Here is an 18,250-nt window from a genome sequence, read left to right as displayed (position 1 = left end):
ATTCCTTTCAAAGGAAACAAATTTATTTTATTCTGTTGTGCTTAAAGGCTGTCATAAATTTATATAACTTTAACAGAATACCTGAGGACATGAAGAGACCTAAATCAGAGGAATATGATTAGGTCAGACTTGACAGGAATGTAACACATCAGGCAGTGTAGAGAGGTCTTTACGAAAAGTGGGGAACAAAGGAGTTCTAGTAATGCCGGTTCTTATCCTGCTGGAGATCCAGGGAGTGGGCGGAGTGCCTCTGCAGCCCCTGCTCGCCTCTATGGTCCCAACTGTGAAGACACAGAGTGACCTGAGTGCTTTTGATAAGAACATTGAACATCACACTTGGCCTGCCATAACTCCATCTCCCATCTTTCCAAGAGATGGGCTCTGTGGTGCATTGAGTCATCTTTCATTCGGCTGAGACTGAATTACAGCAATAACATTCTGTTCTGCTTTACTTCCTTTCTCTTTTCTCAATCCCCAGTCTTTTTTTTCTTCTTCTTCTTCTTAATCATTCAACCACCTTCTTGAAATCCATCTTATGCCTGTGGTAGGAAGCCATATTTGAGCCCTAAATAGGGCTGACCGGGAAGAGGGTAGGCCACATCTCCACCAGAGTCAAAGGAATTAGTGGGAAAGAAGAGGGGGAGAGAGAAGGCACCTGGCCACTCCCCATCCCCAGAGTGGCCCTAAACCATGCCTATCACTCACCATCGTCCCCATCTACTAGAGCCTGTGCATGGGATGGTCCTTCCAGTAACTTAATGGATTAAATTATTTAGATATTTGAGAGAATCACTAACATCTTTGTTTTTTGGACCAGGATTCCCAAAGAAATTACAGTGAGTAACATTCACCAGGCCATTTGCAACACTCCTTTTCTGGACTTCCTCACAAACAAACACATGGGGATACTGAATGAAGATCAGTGAACAGAATGAAGATGCGCCTAGGAAAGCAGGATTCGAAGTCTTGAACGGTGATGACTCTTCGGTTCGGGAGAGAAGGTCGTTTTCTGTGTGCCTCAGAGTATGACGGCCACTCAGCCACTGCCTCCACTTAGTAACACCAGTGTTCAGCCCCAGGTCAGATCCTTTTAGGAGAGAAGTTTGTTTCCTGATTCTAGAGGGAAGCCATGAGTGGATGCATGCTCTGTCAGCTTGTATCTGTTCCCTCTCTGTGCAGGCTCCATCAGGGTCTCAGAGCAGGGTCAGGCCCCATGTATCAGGCCCTTCTGTCCTCTGTGTGTTTTCCAGGGGGCACCTTGGGCCTGAGTCTCCCTCCAGGAGGCGGAAAATGAGTCTGGCTAGCTAGAGATTTCACCCATTCTGTGGGCTGGGGTTACAGGCACCCCGCCCAGTTACCCTGATAACATCTGGAGGCGGGCTGGCCTTCGGCACTCAGACCCCGAGGATCGGCTCAGGGAGCAGTGATGCTGTGTGGAAGACACACAAGCCTGGGAGGCTGCAGACTGAGAACGCTTCTGTCGTGGAACACAGGAGCATTACCACAGCCAGTCTCAAGAGCATCGTCACGGGATGGACAAACCCCAGCATAGGTCAGGAAAAGGTTCGACTACAACCGAGAAGCTCTTAGCCATAGACAGCACCCACAAAGCCCGGGCACTTGGCAGACTCAGGCCAGCTTTGAGTGTGTGCCGGGCAGAGAGCTGGTTCCTCACCATTGGCGTGGTCTGCAGGAGCTTCTGCTGCTGAATCCACGTTGAGTGGCCAGTGGGGAGCAGCCCCTTGGACAGTTCATCCTATCCAGTGGATTTGGTGTATTGTTCTTCTCTGTCAAGGAGTTTTTCCCAAGAAGAAAAGTGTTTTAAACACTTGTGAGTGCCTTAAAGGTAGAGAAAGGACTGTCAAAGCCAAGACACAGGGATGTCAGTGCTCAGAAGCAGTGAGAACAGATTGTGTCATAAGCAGAGGCCATCTCAGTGGGAGGCAGAAGTGGACGGAAAAAGGAAAGTTAGCCGTGCCCTGCATGATGTCCAGTTTCATTATAGACACTTTACCCCAATCTTCCTGACAGTCTGTGTAGAAGTAAAGAATTTATTCTCAGCAGTTAGGAATCTGCTCCAAGAAAAACTGAAAGCTGTGAGTCAGAGCCAAAGAAACTTATCCAAGCAACATAATTCATGTTTTCATGAATCCTCTAGATGTTTGAGTCAGGAGAAGGCAGGGAGGCAACTACGGGAAATCTGCCCTTCTTTTTTCAGCATCTGAGGACTGCAGCTGCAGAGGGAAATTACTCAGTAAGGCAGAGGGAAATTACTCAGTAAGGCAGAGGGCATGCCCTGGCTTAGTAATAGAACAGTTTAGTAGTAAAGGCTCAGATATTCCAGACATAAAATACTCCAGGCAGGGTTAATGGGCAAGTGTAGACTCACTCAGCAGTGGACTGCGACTCAGAGCTAAAGGGTGAAGATTTGACCCAAATGAGAACAGAGCCAGTTACTACAGGTGTGAAAGCCTCAAGAAATTATCTTTTTGCAGAAGAAATAGTAAGCGATTTAACAGTCCTCATATATGTTAATGTTGCAAATGTATTTGTATCATAATATGTAACATAATTGTGTAACAAAAATATCTACAATAAATCTTTCAGTATTTGTGATGGGTTTTTCTGAGTTTGGAGCACTACACTTTGGTAGGGTTTTTCTTGCATTAGGTCAAAAAGAGCTGGGATGAGGCAAAGGTATAGGTGTTTGTGTACTTGAATTAATTCTTCCACTTCTTTCCAAAAAGAATTTGCAGCTACTTAAAATAAGGATTACAGTTATATAAAAATCTGAAAAAGTTTTGGAAAAATGCATGTTGGTCCTGGCCATAGTGGTTTCTGACAGCTTGGAGCAAAGGAAAACTACCTGATGATTGAGCTCAGAGCCTCCTCAAAGCCAAGGCAAAGAGTAAAACAGCTCCTGTTGTCCAATCAAGAAGCACAGCGGTTCGTCTGGCAAGAATGGGTCTGTGCTGAAGCCAGAAAGAAGTTACTCCTGTGACCCAGTCCTGCTGGGACCATCTGCCATCACAGTGGCTAAAAAATTACAGCAAGTGCAGAAATATTTCAGAAATGACTATTATTTATATCCACCCTTAATAAGAACTAAAAGCTTTGAAAGCTTTGGTTCTTCAAAGGTGAGAAGTTCTTTGGGGAGGAGGCCCTGTGAAACAATCCAAGTATGTAGCTTTCTTGGGACCAGGCTTCACTTAGTGTCAACCTTTAGGGAGTTGAATGGTCTGGAGGAAGGAGAATAGGGGCATTGATTAGGCCCCCTTCTTGAATGTTATTTGTGTCAGCCACGGTTTTGACAGGAGCCACAGGACAGACAGTGTCACAGTACCTTAATCGGGGGCTCCCTCTTAACTGACTGAAGGCACCTGTGTGAGTGAGGCCAGCGGAGCTGATCCTGCTCAAAGGGTCCCCCGTTGGCCCAGGGTGGGCTGCATGGCCAAGGTTCTCTCAAAAGCTGCTTTTTGGAGTTTGGCAAAAAATCCTGGAGTTATTACAAGGATGAAAGTATTAGCGTTTGTAATGGGTTTTTCTGAGTTCGACTCACTACGGAGCCGTCAGTCTTGGTCTAAATGACTGTGGGTGAAAGGACCCAGGGGCTTCCCTGTGGTTGGGCCTCCTCACGGCTGGTCCAGGCTGCTACTGCAGTGCTAACTTTGGTCATGGAATAATTAATTTGAACTCTTTCCTTTGGCTAAAATTACCTAACAAGCAGATTAAACTGCTTTTTAATTTAATATAAAAATGCTAATTAATTATATAGAAACTTTTAGCAAATATTCTAAGGTGTAAAAAATTTTTAATTATCCATAGTTCCCCGTCTCAAAGATAGCCACCATCAGTATTCCAGCGCGTTCCTTTCGGTCTTCGTCTGTTTGTGTCATACATATGACCTAGGTGAGTTGGGACCGCGTGGTTGAGGCTGTTACCTCAGTTGCTTCTGAAGGCGACTCCGGTAACATAATGTTAAGGCCTTATTAAGACCTAGTGGGAGGAAACTGCTGCTTCAGAATCCAGATCTAATAATGAAGTCTAGTACGGAAGGCTGTTGGGTTGGGGCGTTTCTGAAAAGCTGTTTGTTCCTGGGTGTGCAGGATGCCTTCCAGAGGTCAGGCCTCTCCCAGGCGGTGGTGCCAACACTGCCAGCATGGGAGCCCGCTTTACCCCAGCTCAGTGAATGGGCTCTTGGGACAGGCTCTGGGGGAGGGATGGGCATGGCTGGCTATGCGGTGTGACACAGGCAGGGGCTACTGAGAGGGCCTGTCAGTGGCATCAGATGGACCAAAGCTGCAGATGGGAGTAAAGCAGGCTCCCGGGAAGGGGTGCTCGGGCAGGAGAGAATAAGTACAGCAGCTGCGCTTTGTTGGCCATTTACTGTACTAAGCACGCTGCACATAAACACACTCTCTTGGGGGGGTGGGGAGGGGAGTGGCATTACCCATACTTTGCAGATAAGGAAACAGACGCTTAAACTGCTCCCAGCTAGTGAGTGGAGAAGCCAAGATGATTTGAGCCCAAGACTAGCTTCAAAGACAGTCTTTTTACCCTAGGCTCCTGGCGGGGTTGGGGGGATACGGGTAAGTAAGTGTAAAAGAGGAAGTTCGTGGGTTCTGTTAAATATTACTACATACGACACCAGTGCGACTGCAGCCCAGGGTCAGCGTTCTCAGAATCTACAAGCCTCCAAGGGAGAGCAGCAGTAGCCATGGCACATTCAGTCCTCTAAGAGGGGATAAAGGAAGACATGAGAAGGCGTTCGTGTTTATAATTAATTTAAAGAAATAAGTTAAATTGAAACAGTATGTTTGGGTTTTAGTAAAATCTGAGATTGTAACCATTAATCTGTTTGCTTCTCACAGAATGCCCAGCACGCAGTCTCTTTTCCCTTAGAAGCATCTAACACGCAAAACCAATGAAGTCTGAAATAATAGAACCCTTTGTGTAAGCATATGGTTTTGCTTTTCCCTTTAAAATGATTCTCTCAGAGCATTTCCTTTGCTGGAACGTGCCAGAGCTGGGAGCTAGCACCTCTGAGGGGACTGACGGCCCCTCGCAGCCTGAGCTGGAAACACGGCCCCGCCTCCGCTCTGAGCTGCTTCTAAAACCTGAATGCCACCTCCTGTGGTGAAAGTAAATGCTCACCTGGCTAAGCCACCTGAGGGCTGGAAAGGGGTAAAGATCCAAAGGGAAATCCTTGAGCTTCCTTACCAAAACTGTCCTTCGCTTGTGCCTCTAATCTCTAAAAGGAACACAAACTCCTTCAACTGTTTCGAGGGCTGCTGTGCAAAGAGGGGACCGGGCTAGTTCCAGGTGGCTGCACTGGCTGGAATTTGTCGAGAAAGTCAGGAGGGCCTTCCAAAAACAGAATGAGCTGCCTCAACAGCTAGTGAGCTCCCTGTAATGAGATGACGTTTTCAGGTCTTTCAGGGAATGAAGCTAATGCCACCCTTCTCCCAAAGAAGCTCCCAGTTCTTAGTATAGTAGTTCCCATCTAGTCATCAATACGTTAAGGGAACAAAACTGGAGTCAGTAATACTAAGGTGAGTGTCATTCACTCAGTACTTCACTCATGCCAAGAAATGTTTTGTTAAAACCAGGGTCGTCTTGGCCATAAAGAAATTGTCTTTAAAACTGAAACCCTATGATGATTGATATTCTGCTGCTTTGGGAAACTCCTTCCTGGTTACTTAGCATCATCATGAGTCACATGCAGTTGATAACCTAAGAAAGATTTCTTCTACAGCCTGAACATGTGGGGCCGTTGGTGGGACTATCCAAGGACACCACCTTGGGTTACCATAGGTTATAAAATTATCGTGCAGCCTGCAAAAACAATAACGTGGACATTACTGGATCTTTCAAGGACCTGTTATGTCCATATTCCTCAGCCCCCAGCGACCAATTCAGTTCACAGAATTGATCAAGTTCTTCAGATGTAAAAAATGAAGGGTGGCCAAAAGAGGCAATTAAAAAAGATCTGAAGCCTTCCGCACACGTCTCTGAGGCCCAGAGCTGAGCTGGGTGGTGCTGTGTCCCTCTGTGCCTCTGCTCTGCCCGCGGCCTCGTGCAGCTTGGAGAGGAAGTAGTGCCCCACGGTGAGAACGGAGGACCCTACCCCTCTGACAGCAGGGGCCGTCTGGTCCTGAGACCTCACCCCAGTCCCCGGGCAGTGGGTTCTGATCCTCTGTGGCTGCTCGCTTTTCTCCGTGGGCAATCACATGTTGAGGATCCGGGGAGCTGAGGCCTGAAAGATGGCTGAGGGGTTAGGGGCGAACTTCTTCCTCACCTCAGGGACCTGGAAAATGAAATGTGGCCACAGATCAGTGGGCCTTTCCCTCGACTTTCCCCCTCCCCGCAGCTCCAGGAAAACAATCCCCTCCTCTTCGTCCTCGAGAGTTGGGACTGCTAACCTGAAGGGTCTGCAGTGGGCGGGGTTCCTGCGTTAGTGGACATTGGCCAGATGGAGCACGTGGACCTTCGTTTCTCCCTGAAGCCTCCTTTGGGTTGAGTCAGGAAGCTGAACAGCCCCACCCCCCTTCCAGCTCCTCCTTACACGAACGCCGGGGCTTAGACAGCTTGTCACTAGGGGTCAGTGCTCAAGGGTAAGATTGGGATTTAGAAGGGAGGGGACACCCTGCTCCCAGAGAAGTCAGCACTAGGGGGACACACACGTGGCTAACGACAAAGCAGCACCTTGGCTTTCTGTTCGCGAGGAACAATCGGGTGCTCAGACACCACTGTCCCTGGCATAATGCCATCCTACACCATCCAAACCTGACTCCTAGTCCCTAACCTGGAAAAAAAGCCTCTGTCCTCACACCCCCTGCACCCAGGCACCCAGCCCCTCGCCCTGCAGCACCAGCTTCGGACTCACCTGGAAGCCAGCCCCGGGGCTGCTGTCCCATCCAGAGCTGTGGGTTGTGATGACTGCGGCAGGTTTCACCTTTGTGGATCTCGATGGCTTCACTCCAGTCCAAGCCTGGAATTCCTGTCTGGAACAGAACACATCACAACCTTGCACAGGGTCACCCATCCCTTCCCCTGACCCTTCAGAGGCCTCGGCCCTTGCCCCGTGCTTCTGGAATATTCCTGACCAATGTCCACTGCTGAGATGCTGCTCTGGCTGCAGATGTTCCTTTCTCCCCTTACAAAGGCAGAACTAGCAGAGGAAGTGTACCCCAGACAGCTCCACCGGAAATTTTCTCTCCCGTTGCTGGGGAGCGATAGGCGCAGGCTGCACGGGGAGTAAGCAGAGAGCTCAGTCAACAACTGGATCCTACTCATCCCGAACCGCGAGCTCCCGGCCTGTGCTGGCCCTCAGAGACAGCACGTTCCAGCCCTGCCCTCCAGGGCTCCCTATCTTGCCTCCGGGCCACTTGAAGGGGCCCTAGAGGCCCAGAACCAGCGAAAGTCGCTTGCCTGCAGCCCACACCTCTGGTGGCCCTTATGTCCAGAGGAGGTGCCGGACTGGACAGCACACTGCACGGTCCTCCGTACCTGGTTACAACTGAGGAAGAAAATGAGGCTCAGTGTTATGTTTAGTTTTTAATAACTTGTCTTATTAACTCCTGCAAGAGAGTATAAATCATAGTGACCATCTCAAGAAACTAAAGACAGCCTGGCGCTGTGGCTTTTGTATGGCGCTATGCCCGCTGGCACTGATGCGCGGGAGCAGGGAGGGACGGTGGTCTGCACAGGGGGGTAGGTGTTGGCGGGAAGTGACAAGGCTGGCACGGCCTAGCTCCAAGTGCTCAGAGTAGCGTTCTTTTGACAAAGACTTAATTCCTCAATTCCTCTTTAAAAAAAAAAGACCTATTTTAATTCTATCAACTCCCCTACTAAATGGCAGAGACCTCCTGTGCCCACAGGAGCCGCTGGCCAAGGTGATGTTCTGAGGAAAAGGGTCCAGATGGCCAGAGGCAGCACCCACATTTGGGCTGGGTCCACGCCTATCTCACCTCATCCACAGCCCTGGCCAGGTTTCAGGCCTTGAGGTCAACAAAGCAGCCTTTTCTCCTTAGCAGCACAGCTGGGCACCACTGGGCAAGACACGTGTGCAGGGAGCAGCTGTGTCTGTGGTCAGCACTTGGGTACCAGGAGGCGAATTGGGCCAAGGCCCTATTGGATAACTTTTGCTTCCAAAGCTGCAGGGTTTCAAAGACCAGCTGCCCGAGCCATCTGCTACTCTTGTTTCTCCTGGGGAAGCAGGTCCTCCCCTGGGTGTGCCCTTCTGTTCCCACACTGAGCTGAGCCTTGGGTCTGGCAGCCCAAGCCCGCTGCCCCAGGGTGGCTGCAGGGGTCCCAGAGCCGGAAGTGACCAGAGCCAGGGGCTAGAGCAGTGCCTATGGCTGCTTGTGGGGCAGGCCTGGTGCTGGAGCCCAGGTGAGAGGGGAGCCGGCAGTGGGGATGGAGAAGGGATGTTGAAGACAAACTCGGCAGGGCCTGGTGACTGCCCAGGAGATGAGGAGGGCAGGCTAATGGCCTGCCGAGGAGATAATACAGGACTAGCTGAGTCCACTGTGCCTCCCCTCACCAAGCAGTTTCCACCACTGTCCACCTCATGTGAGCCTCAGCTGGACCTTGAGGGCCGCAGTCCCTCCTGCTGAGGGGCAGGGAGCCACCCAGGGCACTGCAGAGCGCCCAGACTGAGGATCCTGAGGCCTGGGTTCTCAGGCCAACATGGCTTCAAACAAATCCCTGAACTTCCCTAAGCCTTCCCGATGGGCACTTGGAAAAATGGGAGTCAAGTCTGACACTTTGACTGTCGGCCCTTTAACTGACTCATCCAGGAAGGAAAGAGGGATGACTGGGCCAGGGGTGCTGACACACCGAATTCTGGAGGGGAGGCGCTGGGAGGAGCTGGTCATGAGGAAGGACCCAGGCTGGCAGTGGGCAGGACCCGCTGCCCATCTGGCCGAGTGAGTGACGCAGGTCAGTTCTCACCTGGAGACCAAGGGCCAGGCGAGGCAGGACCTGCTGGGGTGGAGAGGAGTATCCCTGGGCTCTCTGGATCTGTTCATTTCCTTTGTTTTGTAAATTTCTTTAAATAGTTCGCTTAGGTAATGTGCATCTTTCAAGAAGGTAGGCGGGATGGAGTTGCTCATTCCAGTAGTAGAGCTGGGAGATGGAGGGTCCCTGAGGTCGGCTCACACGGTGCTGGGGGAGCCAAGTTCAGCAGTGGTCCTGTGTCTCTGCCAGGTGACCCAGGCAGCTAAGCTCTTGCTATTTCTGCTTTACAGATGAGGAAAGGGTCAGAGGGGCCAAGTGACCCACCAAGTTTATATACCAGGAAGGAGAGCTCTAGTGAGTCCCAACTCTTGCCCAGCTCAGTACTTTTCCACCACTGCCAGACACAGGTCAAGCAACTACCTGATTCAGAGGAGGCAGCATCTTAGGGGATGATAACCTATTGGGGACACAGATTTGGTCTCTGAGGCAAGACACACTTGGGTTCTGCTCTGCTCTGCTCTGCGTGACCTCGTGCCAGCCACTCAAGTTCCTCGTCTATACAATGGGGACAGCAACTTATTCCAGGGCGTTATTGTGAAGTCTTGGGGAGATAATCTGTGGGAAGTCCTAAGCCTGGTGCCTGGTACGTGTCAAGCAGAGAGTAATAACTAGTACCTTTAGTATCACTGGAGCTGGAAGGACCCAGCAGGACATTCAAACCTGCCATCTGCTCAGCAAGGATGAGGGACGGCTTCTAAAAGTCCAGCCTTTGCTTGGACACTTCCAGTGAGCAGGAGATCAGCACCACGTGACCTTACCCATCGCAGTCAGTTCTACTTATTAGAAAGTGTGCTTCCTTCCCTAAGCTGAAGCTATCTCCCTGCAAGTTCCGCCCCCGTCTGTGCCTGGAACATCAGCCACTTGAAGGCGCTGCACACCCAGGACCTCTGGCCTTCCAGAGCTGTCACCATTCAAGGCCCCTCCAGCTGGTTCAGGGCCCCGTCATGCAGCAGTTGGCATCGTCCACTGCCTGGCTGGGGCCCCAGTGCCGCGGCTCAGTGTCTGCCCTGCCCCTGACACCCCTGGCTGCATTTCTGCAGCTCAGCTTGAGCACACGTCCCTGAACACAAGACCCACCCTGAAACGGCCACTCCCCATCGAGTTCCTTAAAACCTGCATGCCCATGAAGGAACCTCTGGGGAGACGGAATGTTCCACGTGTCTGAATTATGGTGGTGATGCCCAGGTGTATACAAAATCATCCAGCTGTACGCTTATAATGGATGAATTTTACTATATGGAAATTATACCTCAATACAGTTGATTTTAAAAGTAATAAAATTGAAGGGGAAAGTTCATACCTTTTGGCCCTTAATTCCACAGGTAGGAATTCATACTAAAGAAATTACTGTATAAGCAAAGCTTTAGCTACAAGAATGCTGATCAAAGGAGATTTTTTTCTCTAAAATTTTTTGTTAAAGGTAATACATGTACTTTTTTTTTTAGAGCAGTGCTTCAGGGAATTCCCTGATGGTCCAGTGGTTAGGACTCTGTGCTTCTATTGCAGGGGGCATGGGTTCCATCCCTAGTCGGGGAACTAAGATCCTGCAAGCCATGTGGTGCAGCCAAAAGAAAAAAACAGAAAAACAAAGCAGTGGTTCAAAAGGGCAGAGTGAAAAGTCCCTCAGTCTCCTTCCACCCCTGGCAGCATCCACAACTTCTTCCCCTTCTTCCTCTCCCTAAAGGTTACCATTTTCTCACACATCCATGCAGAGACATCCTACGCTTATTTCAGCAGATATGTATGCATCAATAACCCCTTTAAAAACACAAATAGTAGCAGATGTATCGTTCTGCATCTTTTTTGACATCTTCTATTATCAGTACATTCTGGGCTTCCCAGTAGCCCATCCTATGGCAGAGCTATAATTAACCAGTCCCCTACATCAGTAGGACAATGGAACTGTTTCCATTTTTTGCTGTACGTTGTTGACACGTACCTTATACTCCTTAGCTCCCACCCCATGTTCAAGGTTACCTGTAGGGAAAATTTCTGCAAGTGAAGTAACTAGATCAAAGGAACAGTGTTTTTAATAGCCCCAAATTAGAAACACCCTAAATATTTAACGACATGAGAGTAGATTAATATTTGGACATATATATCAATATATGGATAATGTATATCCATAAGATAAAATACTGCACATCCATTAAAATTCATGTTGTAGAAGAGCATCTAGTAACACGGAATGACATCCATGATACGTGAAAGAAAAAAAAAAAACGTGTACAGTTACAAATCTAACTATGCAAGAATTATAAACAGATATGCACTCAAATGCATGTTAAGGATTAGAAAGAACTACAAGTTTGGGGTAGGATTAAGGGCATACTCATTTTCTATGCTGTAATTTCCGTAATTTCCAATTTTTCTGATCACTGTTGTAATAAGGAGAGAGAAAGCCCTCAGTTGCCCAGGGGCAGAACATAGGCCTGTCCTCAGTGATAGCCAGGTCAGCTGCCCTCAGTCACTCAGTGGCATCTCTAGGGGACCACCCACTTGGAAGCTCTGCATTTGGTCCTCACCACCAATGCCCCCACAGAAAGTGCTGCCTCAGGCAGTTGGCCCGCGAGCACCGCTCCTATGGCTAGGCCCACCTGGTGGAAGTTAAGGGGAAGCGGATTTTAACTCGGTCGAAGGCAGGCTTTCTGACAGGACTGCCCGAGAGGGCAGCGAGTGAGGTAGTGAGCTCGCCGCCACGGAGGTGCTCGCTCACTCCGAGCCTGATCGGGGAGCATCGAAGGAGACGCTGGCAGTGCCAGGAACCAAAGGGGATGACCTCGAAGGCCGCCCGCAGCTCTCGAAGTCGTGTGGGATGGGGGCTCCAGGCGCCTCCTCCCTCCCGCCCACCCTGGTCCTCCAGGCTCCCCAGCTCAATCTCCTGGGACCAGGGGGTCTGCGTACGATGCGCTCTCCTGCCCCCAGCCTCATACCTGTACGATGTGGTCGCCGCTGCAGCCGCATCTGCGTCGCCGACGGGGAGCACGTAGACCCCCCGGCTGTAGGACGCAGGGGGCTTGATCCTGCGGCCGCCCGCTCCCGGCTCGCGCCCCAGTGTTCCATCTCTGGGCCCCGCGGGAGCCGTCCACACGCCGAAGTCCCGCTGGTACTGAGTAAGCGGCACGTCGCGGCCGGGGTCCCGCGCGCCTGCGGGGGACGGGCCCCTGCGCGAGGTGGCACCGCCCAGGCCCGGCTCCTCGCTCTCGAGGTCGGAGTAGCTGTGCAGGGTCAGTGGCACGGCCACGTCGGATCGGTCCAGCTGGTTCCAGCGCCGCGCCAGGCAGCAGAGGCGGCTGATGCAGGGCCACGCCATGCCGGCCCCGGCGCCTGGCGCTCGCTGGACTCCCTGCGCTCCGGGCCGCTCCGCCCCCGCCCGCGGCCCCGCCCTCGCGGCCCTCCCGGCGCCGCCGCAGCCCCGCCCCCGGGCCTGGGGTGGCCACCCAGGGAGCGGAGGGCTGGGCGACAGCCCTGCGAGGCCAGGGCCGCCTGTGCAGGGCTGGAGCGGGGCGCCGGTGAGGGAAGAGGGTAAGGCTGGCGGGGTGCAGAAACGGGGCTGGGGTTGGAGGAACTGAAACCGCCCGGAGGCACAAGTGTCCAACTTGAAGAATGTCTAATTTAATCCAAAGTTCCCTAAATGCTATCTTATAATTTAGACCTGGCTTCGCAGAGGCCGAGGGCCGGATGGCGACAATTCCTAGCTGATCGCCCTCCGCCAGCACCGAGGCTGCAGCCCGCCTCCCGGAGGGTCTGTTGAACCCCGCCGACAGGGGACAAGCCGTGGCTACCAGATTACCAGATTTGCTCGAGGCTGCAGCGCAGAGGTCGTGGGCACACAGGGGGAGACGCGCGATGAGGGGATCACAGGGAAGACTTGGGGCCGTGCTTCCCATAGAACGTGGGTTTGAATCAGCCGTTATGATGCCAAATTTGGGACATCCAATTCAGCTTCCACTGAGAATTGGCATTAGCCTTCAATTGATATTTCCTGAGGCCTAAAATCCCTAATTTTAAAGCATGGCCATAAAGGCTTGCTTATAAAGCTGCCACAAATCTTTGGCCACTATGCTATAAAAGTTTCTCTCCCTCCTGTGCAGAGCTAAGTACAGGTAATCCTCCAGGCTATAGGTCAGTCTGTTTAATGCAGGACAGGGTATCAAACAGCTCCCTGGCCACACGCAAAGGCTTCCTGAATATTTGACACTAGCCCTCAGTATGCACTGCAGACCAATCACTAGTAACACTGTTGAAACAGCATTAATTTCCCAGTGCTCCATCTCAAGCATATACTTGGACAGTATCCAGCCTGCACCTCAGAGGGAGGACTGCAGTACAGCCCTGGCCATCAGAATACAGATTCCTCTCCCAAACCACTGCCTATCTTAGCTCAAAGGCACAGCAAAGTGACACGACGACTGCCCGAAGTGGCAGCAGTTCAGCTGCCTTGGCCAGGCCATGGCCCAAGAGGCAGCAGCAGAGGAGCCTGCGTACCGTGAAGACACTGGGAGATTACACACCTGCTCAGGGTACACTGGCTTTGTGTGACTTATGTGTGCCAGGCCCTGCCTGGGTCAGCCACCTGGGAGACTGGTGACTAAAACACTCCATTCTGCAGAAAAAAAAAAGCAGTCCTTCTTGTTTTGATTTCTTCATTCACTAAACAGTCAAAAAGCACTTACAATGTGCCTGGAATAATGCTGGGTGCCTTCAGGAGGTTTACAGTGCAGTGGGTGACAGACGTGGAAACCAGTGTAATAGAGCTGGCCTTCCAACAGCGGAGAGAGGGCCAGGGGCCTGGACTCGCCGCCCATAGTGAGGGAGGGTAGTGGGGTCGGGTGGGAATGCAGGGTCCAGGGGCCAAGGGTTCAGCCACGGGCAGCAGAGGCTGGGCCACGGAGGGCCTTGGTAGCCACACTAGGGAGTTTGCATAGGCGACAACAGGAAATGACTAAAGTGTTTTTAGCACTCTGTGGCCTTGTGGAGAAGTACAGGACATTTAGAGAGCAGCTGGAGAACAATCATAACAACAGTCCAGGTTAGAGACAAGGGACTGAACTTAAGGCACTGGGAGTGGAGAGAAGGGGCTGGATTCTAGAAATGAGAGGTGAGAGAGGGAAATCTAGAATGACCCCAGGTTTCCGGCTTAAGCCAGGAGTGATATTTGATGTGCCTGCATAGTGGGGTCCGAGGACCTGGAACTATGCCTGGGACATAGTTCCATACTGTCTACAAAGTAGACGTATGTACTGAGTGACAGCTTAGAGATATTCAGTGGGTCCAGAGCTCAGAAGACATCCTCACAGAGATAACTGAAGCCACAGAAATGGAGAGAGACGAGACAGCTAAGAGTGCACTCCTGGGACCCCACACTTCAGAGGACACTGGAGGTGGCACAGGCTGAGAGGCACGCTAGCCAGGGAAAGCACGGCCTTGGGGTGCTCACGTGTCAGCAGAGAAGCCAAGATGAGAAAGCAAGATACCCCAGCGGGCAAACAGGAGAGTAGGGACAGTTGCCAAAGCCATGGACAGTTAGGCTTGTGCTTCTGGAGCTGGGCGCTGACCTCCCAAGGCCTCTCACAGGTAGGTAACTTGACCTTCCAAACGTTCCTTCTCTGAACATCACAAAGCAGAGAGAGCAGACATGTCTTTGTTGCCTGTTTTCCAGATCTGCCCACAGACGACATGAATTTCATTTTGGACTCCATATGGAATGTACATGTGATCTCAGCCTCCCATCCCATCTCTGAAAAACACTTCTTGTCTCATCTGTAAGTCACAGGGTTCTTAGCATAACTACATATTCAGAAACGTCAAAGCACAGCAGTGTGACCTTGGGCAGTTCCCACACATGACCACCCTGGTTCCTTACTGGCAAAATGAGGGCTGGGTGAACAAAAATTCTCTCTCCTTAAAGTGACATTATTTTAGACTATTCTAAACTAGAACAGAGTCCCCTGCCTGGCAAGAATGACCGGTACTTTGCAGCAGAGAAGAGTCCGGCTTGGTGGGAAAAAGATGAAGAACCACCATAACTGGACAATCCCTATGTGCTGGGCACATGCTGCCATTCAGCTCTCAACACCGTGTGAGGTGAGCACGGCTCCCTTCCTTGTCATGAAGCCAGGCGCTCTGTGCCCGCCACCAGGCAAGCCCGGCCCTCTCCAGCGCAAGGTGCAAAATGTGGTATAACCTTTTGAGATCAACCAAAAGACTCAAAAACTCTACTATAAATTCTTTCAAGAAAAACTTTTAAATTCTCAAATCACATTTCCTAGAAATAATTCTCAATCATGAGGACAAGTGAGTTCCACTACAGTGAAGCTATGATGATGACCTCTGTCTGCTATGTCAGTAAGATGCTCCACTTCAAAGAATGTACATTTTCCAACATAAGATGCTATTAGGCTCAGATTCAAGTCTGAATTTATCCAAGATACTTCCTTCTAATTCTTAATTTAGCTACAATTTTAACCTAGAAAGCAAAACCTAAAAATAGCTTTCTGTATATGCCACTCACTGCCACGAAACATTTACCTACCTTTTGGGGAAAATTTAGAAAATACTGCAGCTGTTATTTCAGACCCATGCCAGAGAGAAGATGCTCTTAACTTTTACCTGTCAACCAAGCAAGGAAAGGGGTAGGTAAGTAAAAGTAAATATTTAGCAGAGGTGCTAGAAGGCCAACATTAAAAAACAAGCGCCTCTGAGTTCCAATCAGACCTTTCCATGTACTCAAACTATGTCAAATATAACAACGAACAGCAAGATTCCAGGGCAGCATTAGTGCTCTTCAAAAGAGACATATACCCGCTGTTTACAAACTAGAGATATAAACCTTTATTTCACAACTTTGTCATAATTCATTTTCTAATGAGACATGTACTGGAGACATAGTTTAAAATACTGGGAAAGCTAGATGCTCAGTGTCTTCCAGGCAGGAGCAAAGATGTGGTCACTCCAGGGCCGATGCATTCCTAGGGCTTCAGGCAGCACGGACCAGTCGTACCAGTATTGTCCAACCCCAGTTTTACTTAGAGCCACCTCCTTTTTTGGGGCCGTTAGTCCTCATTTCATGCCAAATTTTCACTAGAGGCTCCCTGTTCTTCCAAATGAGTTCATGACCATAAGTAATATACCATCTGGGGAAAAGAAAAACAAACCAAGTCCAACATTCAAACAGTATGACATACAAATGCCAAGTACTATGATGATATCAAGCTGACATTTTAAAAACTGAATGCCACTGTCATTTACTATCCAGCATATTAAAATAGCTGATTAATTTATTTAATGTAGATCAATGACTTACCTTTAATATACAGAATACATAAAAGATGGAAATAGGATGGGACCATGTGTGACTGCTCCAAAACTGTAAGTACTTCACACACACTACTTTTAATTCACCACAACCCTGCAAATCAAGTATCACTTTTCCGATTTACAAACATGAAGAAATCAAGTCTGAAAGAAAGTCATTTGCCCAAGGCGCTAACAGCTTCTAAGTGGTCAATCAAGCACTCACTTGCAGGTCAGAGTGATTCTAAGCCTGGACTCTTTTTATTATGTCAAGTGTAAGAAATGTCAGAATTAGAATTAACTAATAATGATGGCTATACTAATTTAAATGCCTCTCCTTCCTCACCTTCAGCCTGGCTACACAAAAGGATCCAAATTCTGCCCACCTTTTAAAATACAGCTCCAATCCCCATCCTCCTGTTAAACAATGCCTAAAAGCAGCCTGAAGCAATGAGCCGAGGAAGCTGAAACACTGAGAGGTTTAGCAATTTAACTTGCTCAGGCTGCACAACTAGGAATCACCAAACTGACACTAGAACCCAAATCTGACCCTGTAACCTGCGCTCTAACCGCGGGGCTGCACTTCAGCCTCTCGGGAGCACCTGCTTAAGCTGAGGAACACACAGGGAGTGAGATGAGAAGCCCACAGGCCCGGGTCTGCATGACCAGGAGCCCTACCCAAGGGCAGCACAGGCTGCAGGAGGAGCTCAAAGGCACCTGCCTCCCCGGGGAGCTTCCCTGGAGGAGGGGGATTTGAATGGCTATTTTAAAAAGCTTTTGTTATTGAAACTTTTATTTTTGCCCTGGTTTCCCCAAACAGATTTCATGTTCCCTGAGGCAGAAACTAGATTTTGTTGATCTTTCATCTTAGACACCTGACTGAAAAAATGCTCTATTCAACTTAATTGATATCAGAATGGCAGTTTAATGTTTTAACATTTTTTAAATGTTTGGAGCATGTATTTTTTTTATTACAAAGGGCTTGAATTGTACCTGAATCTTAATTCTCACTAAATATAGTTAAAATTTAATCATAAAAAGTCACCATTAAAATTTTGAAAAATGATCAGTAAATTTGCAGAAAGAAAAAAAGCATTTTAAAAACATGCAAATTAATTAACAGGCATGTAACAAAATTCTTTTGGGCTTAGAGTGAAGTTCTCTGGTGAACTTAAAACAAGAGAAAAAGGATCACCCTATGATTCAAATGCAATTATAAAACTCTTACAAGAAATGAAACACTTGTCGGGAACTCTCCATTAGTAAAGTGTCTTCTCAAATCTTTTTAACCTACTTATTTCAAGCAAAGAGTCAAACACTTTAATCTTACAGGTACATTGTTTTGATTATACTCGTAAGTTCAAATGTAATTGGTCATTCGGTTAAATTAAAATTAGGAAAATATTTCAAGCTGACTAATTTTTGAGGTATCTTTTTTTGTTTGTTTTTGGTAGCAGCCTCACAGTCTAGTGCTCAGTCTGAAACTCCAGCTCTGCAATGACTCACCGTGCGACCTTGGATAACTCCCTTCTTTAAGCAGTTTCCTTTCTGTAAGTTGGACTACCTCACAGGATGTTAAGAGTATTAAATTACTCCTTAGCGTAGGCACACAGCAAATACTCAATATACATTAGCTATCATTACTGCAGCAGTACAAGGTGAAGACCATAAAATGTGGTCAGGGACATAAAGTCAAAGCAATGTGCAGGAGGTTACCAACAGATCTTTACCTTTTCTAACATCTTTAATCTAGACTGAGGAATCTTTACCATTAAAGATGTTAGAAAAGATGAATTCTAGATATGACCAAGATCGAGTAAATGAAAGGAGTTGAAATTAGAAACAGCAAAGAGAAAGGATTCCTCTGCCTTTCAGATTCTGGACTTTAAAATGCATTTGATCCAGTTTTCAGAACAGAAAAAGGTCATCTAAT

The 18,250-nt window shown here is 49.0% G+C and overlaps 3 protein-coding genes across 18 annotated transcripts in view; 1 reads left to right on the top strand and 2 right to left on the bottom strand.

Moving 5' to 3' along the window:
- The window catches only part of YEATS2 (YEATS domain containing 2), a 109,385-nt gene extending 106,774 nt beyond the window's left edge, over positions 1-2,611 (top strand). For all 6 annotated transcript variants that reach the window (XM_082393866.1, XM_082393864.1, XM_082393863.1 and 3 more), the window contains one exon: positions 818-2,611. In XM_082393866.1, the coding sequence (XP_082249992.1) occupies positions 818-926 (109 nt within the window). In that variant the 3' untranslated portion in view covers positions 927-2,611. The remainder of the gene's footprint in view (positions 1-817) is intronic.
- On the bottom strand, positions 1,731-15,732 carry MAP6D1 (MAP6 domain containing 1). Of its 5 annotated transcripts, none has more exons than XR_014245200.1 (4): positions 11,955-15,732; positions 6,887-7,004; positions 3,344-6,307; positions 1,731-1,839 (listed from the first exon to the last, which is right to left on the bottom strand). XR_014245200.1 is itself a non-coding variant. In XM_082394189.1 (3 exons), the coding sequence occupies exons 1-3, from the start codon at positions 12,332-12,334 to the stop codon at positions 6,227-6,229; spliced, it is 579 nt and encodes a 192-aa protein (XP_082250315.1). In that variant the 5' UTR covers positions 12,335-12,383; the 3' UTR covers positions 5,863-6,226. The 5 variants fall into 5 exon arrangements, 1 of the variants encoding a protein (XP_082250315.1); XR_014245201.1 differs by having other exon boundaries at positions 3,381-6,307; XR_014245202.1 differs by having other exon boundaries at positions 6,167-6,307; positions 11,955-12,383.
- A 99-nt stretch (positions 15,733-15,831) lies between these two features.
- The window catches only part of PARL (presenilin associated rhomboid like), a 61,743-nt gene continuing 59,324 nt past the window's right edge, over positions 15,832-18,250 (bottom strand). For all 7 annotated transcript variants that reach the window (XM_082394172.1, XM_082394175.1, XM_082394174.1 and 4 more), the window contains one exon: positions 15,832-16,157. In XM_082394172.1, coding sequence (XP_082250298.1) covers positions 16,046-16,157 — 112 coding nt within the window. In that variant the 3' untranslated portion in view covers positions 15,832-16,045. The remainder of the gene's footprint in view (positions 16,158-18,250) is intronic.

This window comes from Balaenoptera borealis (assembly GCF_965194805.1).
Source record: "Balaenoptera borealis genome assembly, chromosome: 5".
Lineage (NCBI taxonomy): Eukaryota > Metazoa > Chordata > Mammalia > Artiodactyla > Balaenopteridae > Balaenoptera > Balaenoptera borealis.
Note: the sequence above shows the minus strand (reverse complement) of the source record. Positions and strands in the feature narration are given on the sequence as shown.

Coding starts and splice junctions, on each gene's coding strand:
- MAP6D1 (XM_082394189.1), bottom strand. CDS start 12,334: ATGGCGTGGCCCTGCATCAGCCGCCTCTGCTGCCTGGCGCGGCGCTGG. Junction 7,005..11,954: donor GCGGCGACCACATCGTACAG/GTATGAGGCTGG, acceptor GTTCTGTTCCAG/ACAGGAATTCCAGGCTTGGA. Junction 6,308..6,886: donor GCCCCGGGGCTGGCTTCCAG/GTGAGTCCGAAG, acceptor TTCATTTTCCAG/GTCCCTGAGGTGAGGAAGAA.